Source organism: Arachis ipaensis, chromosome B03 (assembly GCF_000816755.2).
Source record: "Arachis ipaensis cultivar K30076 chromosome B03, Araip1.1, whole genome shotgun sequence".
NCBI classification, from domain to species: domain Eukaryota; kingdom Viridiplantae; phylum Streptophyta; class Magnoliopsida; order Fabales; family Fabaceae; genus Arachis; species Arachis ipaensis.
Genome location: NC_029787.2, coordinates 5,627,618 through 5,630,052, shown reverse-complemented (window position 1 = coordinate 5,630,052; position 2,435 = coordinate 5,627,618). Strand labels below are relative to the sequence as shown.

The following is a 2,435-nucleotide window of genomic DNA, read 5'->3' as shown; positions in this document are numbered from 1 at the left end:
ATTACTACTCAACTCGAGCAGTGTGATTTGGTGACTATAGAAGTTATACAATTGTTATTGCAATGTTTCCATCTAGTTTTACTTCAGTAGCCATGTTTAACCTAATTAGCCTCTAATATGAATTGTCTATGCATGAAAACTTGCATTCCAGATTCAAGAACCTATCTCATGTGATATTCTTGGAAGAGGTGGTGATTACTGAAATAGCGCATCATATTTTATCAAAAGGATTTTTGGTCTTCATCAAATGATTTTCCCATGAACAATATTTAATATAGAAAACAAAATCCAGGAAGTTCATCACTAGACAAAATTGGAATCCATAGTTATGCTCACTAATATCATAAAAGTAAAGCAATATCAACTAGAAAATAAATATAAAAAATCCCGAAAAACAAGCAAAAGTTCAACATGAGAGAAAAGGATAGGGCCCTTGTGACATCTCTTCACTTGAGAGGAATGAACCTGGAAGAGTGAGTAGCACCAATACCAGGTCTTCCGTGCTTAACAGGCTTGTATGAGATTGAGAACTCAGCTAGATAGTGCCCAATCATTTCTGGTTTGATTTCAACTTGGTTGAAGGTCTTTCCATTGTAAACACCAATGATGCTACCAATCATCTCAGGAACAATGATCATGTTGCGGAGGTGAGTCCTCACAGGCTCTGGCTTCTCACCGGCTGGGGCCTCACGTTTCTGTTTCAACAAATGGCATCAGTTGAATGATTAGAAACAATATTTGGTTCAAGACAGTATTCATATCCATACAAAACAGACCAAGACCAATACCAATGCAAATTAACAACAACAGCACAGTTTTCCTAAGTAATTAATGTGCAAACATTTTATTCACTACAGCCAGCAAATTTATCATAATATATTGCAACTCAGCAATACTATATTCAGAGTTAGCAAGGTGGCACAAGCAAACCAGACAGAAAAACAATCACTAGTTAAAGATGAAGAAAACGAATTTGTATAACATGCCCACACAAACTATTTCCTCAGTCCTCACTGCAAAACCAAGACTGCCTTAGTTTTTTTTCATAGAACTTGCTACTTACTCTTCCTTCTACTTATTTTCCTTATTCTCACAATGTGTTCTGCCATATACTAATATATTTTTGGTACACCCTAAACAGCCACTTGGACAAAACAGGTGATTGGGAGACAAAAATTGACATGCCATGTTCTTGTTACAGAAGTGTTGTTTTAAGGCCATAAAACTCACTCTAAGAGAACAGCTCTTTCAAGTTAAGTTGAATAAACGTCAAAGGGTAAAAAGCTTGCGACAAAACAAATGATGTTAAAGATATACTGAATTTTGGCTATACAGGGTCATGTTTCTCCTCCCTATCAGAGAGATCAACACTATGAGTATTCACACTCTAGGAAATTCTGGACTTTTCACACAAATTATAAGAATCAAAACCATAACTTAGCATATTTTCCAAGTATGAAAGACACATAATACATCAAGAAAAAACAATCACACTATTCATGCTTAGCACGGTATAATCAAAATCGAAGCCAATCATATAGAAAGATAACGAATCAATAACATTCAAACTAAAAAATAGAAAACTCACCGCCTTACGCAGCTTCTTGATGAGCGCCATAGGCTTGCGGGTCAAACCGCGCTGAAACCTGCAACAGCGAAAAACAATTAAAACCTTCAACACGTAAATGCAAAATCCAAATGCAAACGTTTGACACAGGTACCTTCTGCGAGCACGAGCAGTGAAGAGCTTAACGAGTTCATCGGTGGACATGTCCAAGAGTGCATCGAGATCCACGCCTCTGAAACTGAACTTCTTGAACGTCCTCTTCTTTGGTACTCCAGTTGGCGCTACCTCTGCATCCACATCAGCCTTCAACACACAAAAACAAAAACGAAAATTAATCACCAGAAACAACGAATCGATGAGAACGGTTCAAATCAAATCGATACTGAGAATGAGAGAATATAGATTTCTCACCATCGTTGCGAAACTGAGAAGCTGAAGCTGCTACTCCCTGTGTGTATGTATTCTAGCTCTGTAAGCTTGTGTGGTAGCTAGGGTTTCCGCGAAACCGCTAATGACAACGTTTTATAATTTATATGAATGGCTCACGAGACCGAGGATTCTCTATTGTGATATTTTTTGTTCAGTAACGAGGCCCGTAGCCCGATCCACAGAAAATAAACCCACAACCAGAGGTATTCAAGGGCCAAGCCGGGTCGAGTTTAATTGGACCCGGAACAAGTTTTTTAGGGTTTCCGGCTAATGACAACGTTTTATAATTTATATGAATGGCTCACGAGACCGAGGATTCTCTATTGTGATATTTTTTGTTCAGTAATCAGTAACGTAGCCCGATCCACAGAAAATAAACCCACAACCAGAGGTATTCAAGGGCCAAGCCGGGTCGAGTTTAATTGGACCCGGAACAAGT

At 38.4% G+C, this 2,435-nt stretch overlaps 1 protein-coding gene across 2 annotated transcripts in view; it reads right to left on the bottom strand.

Annotated features, from left to right (window-relative positions):
* Positions 240-2,435, bottom strand: part of LOC107629023 (40S ribosomal protein S15-4) — a 6,323-nt gene continuing 4,127 nt past the window's right edge. The window contains exons 1-4 of one of the 2 annotated variants that reach the window (XM_016331700.2): positions 1,979-2,131; positions 1,722-1,870; positions 1,589-1,646; positions 240-695 (exon numbers count right to left, since the gene is read on the bottom strand). In XM_016331700.2, coding sequence (XP_016187186.1) covers positions 447-695; positions 1,589-1,646; positions 1,722-1,870; positions 1,979-1,981 — 459 coding nt within the window. In that variant the 5' untranslated portion in view covers positions 1,982-2,131 and the 3' untranslated portion in view covers positions 240-446. Of the gene's footprint in view, positions 696-1,588; positions 1,647-1,721; positions 1,871-1,978; positions 2,132-2,435 lie in introns of those variants that run through there. The other variant, XM_021117891.1, reaches the window with a different exon arrangement.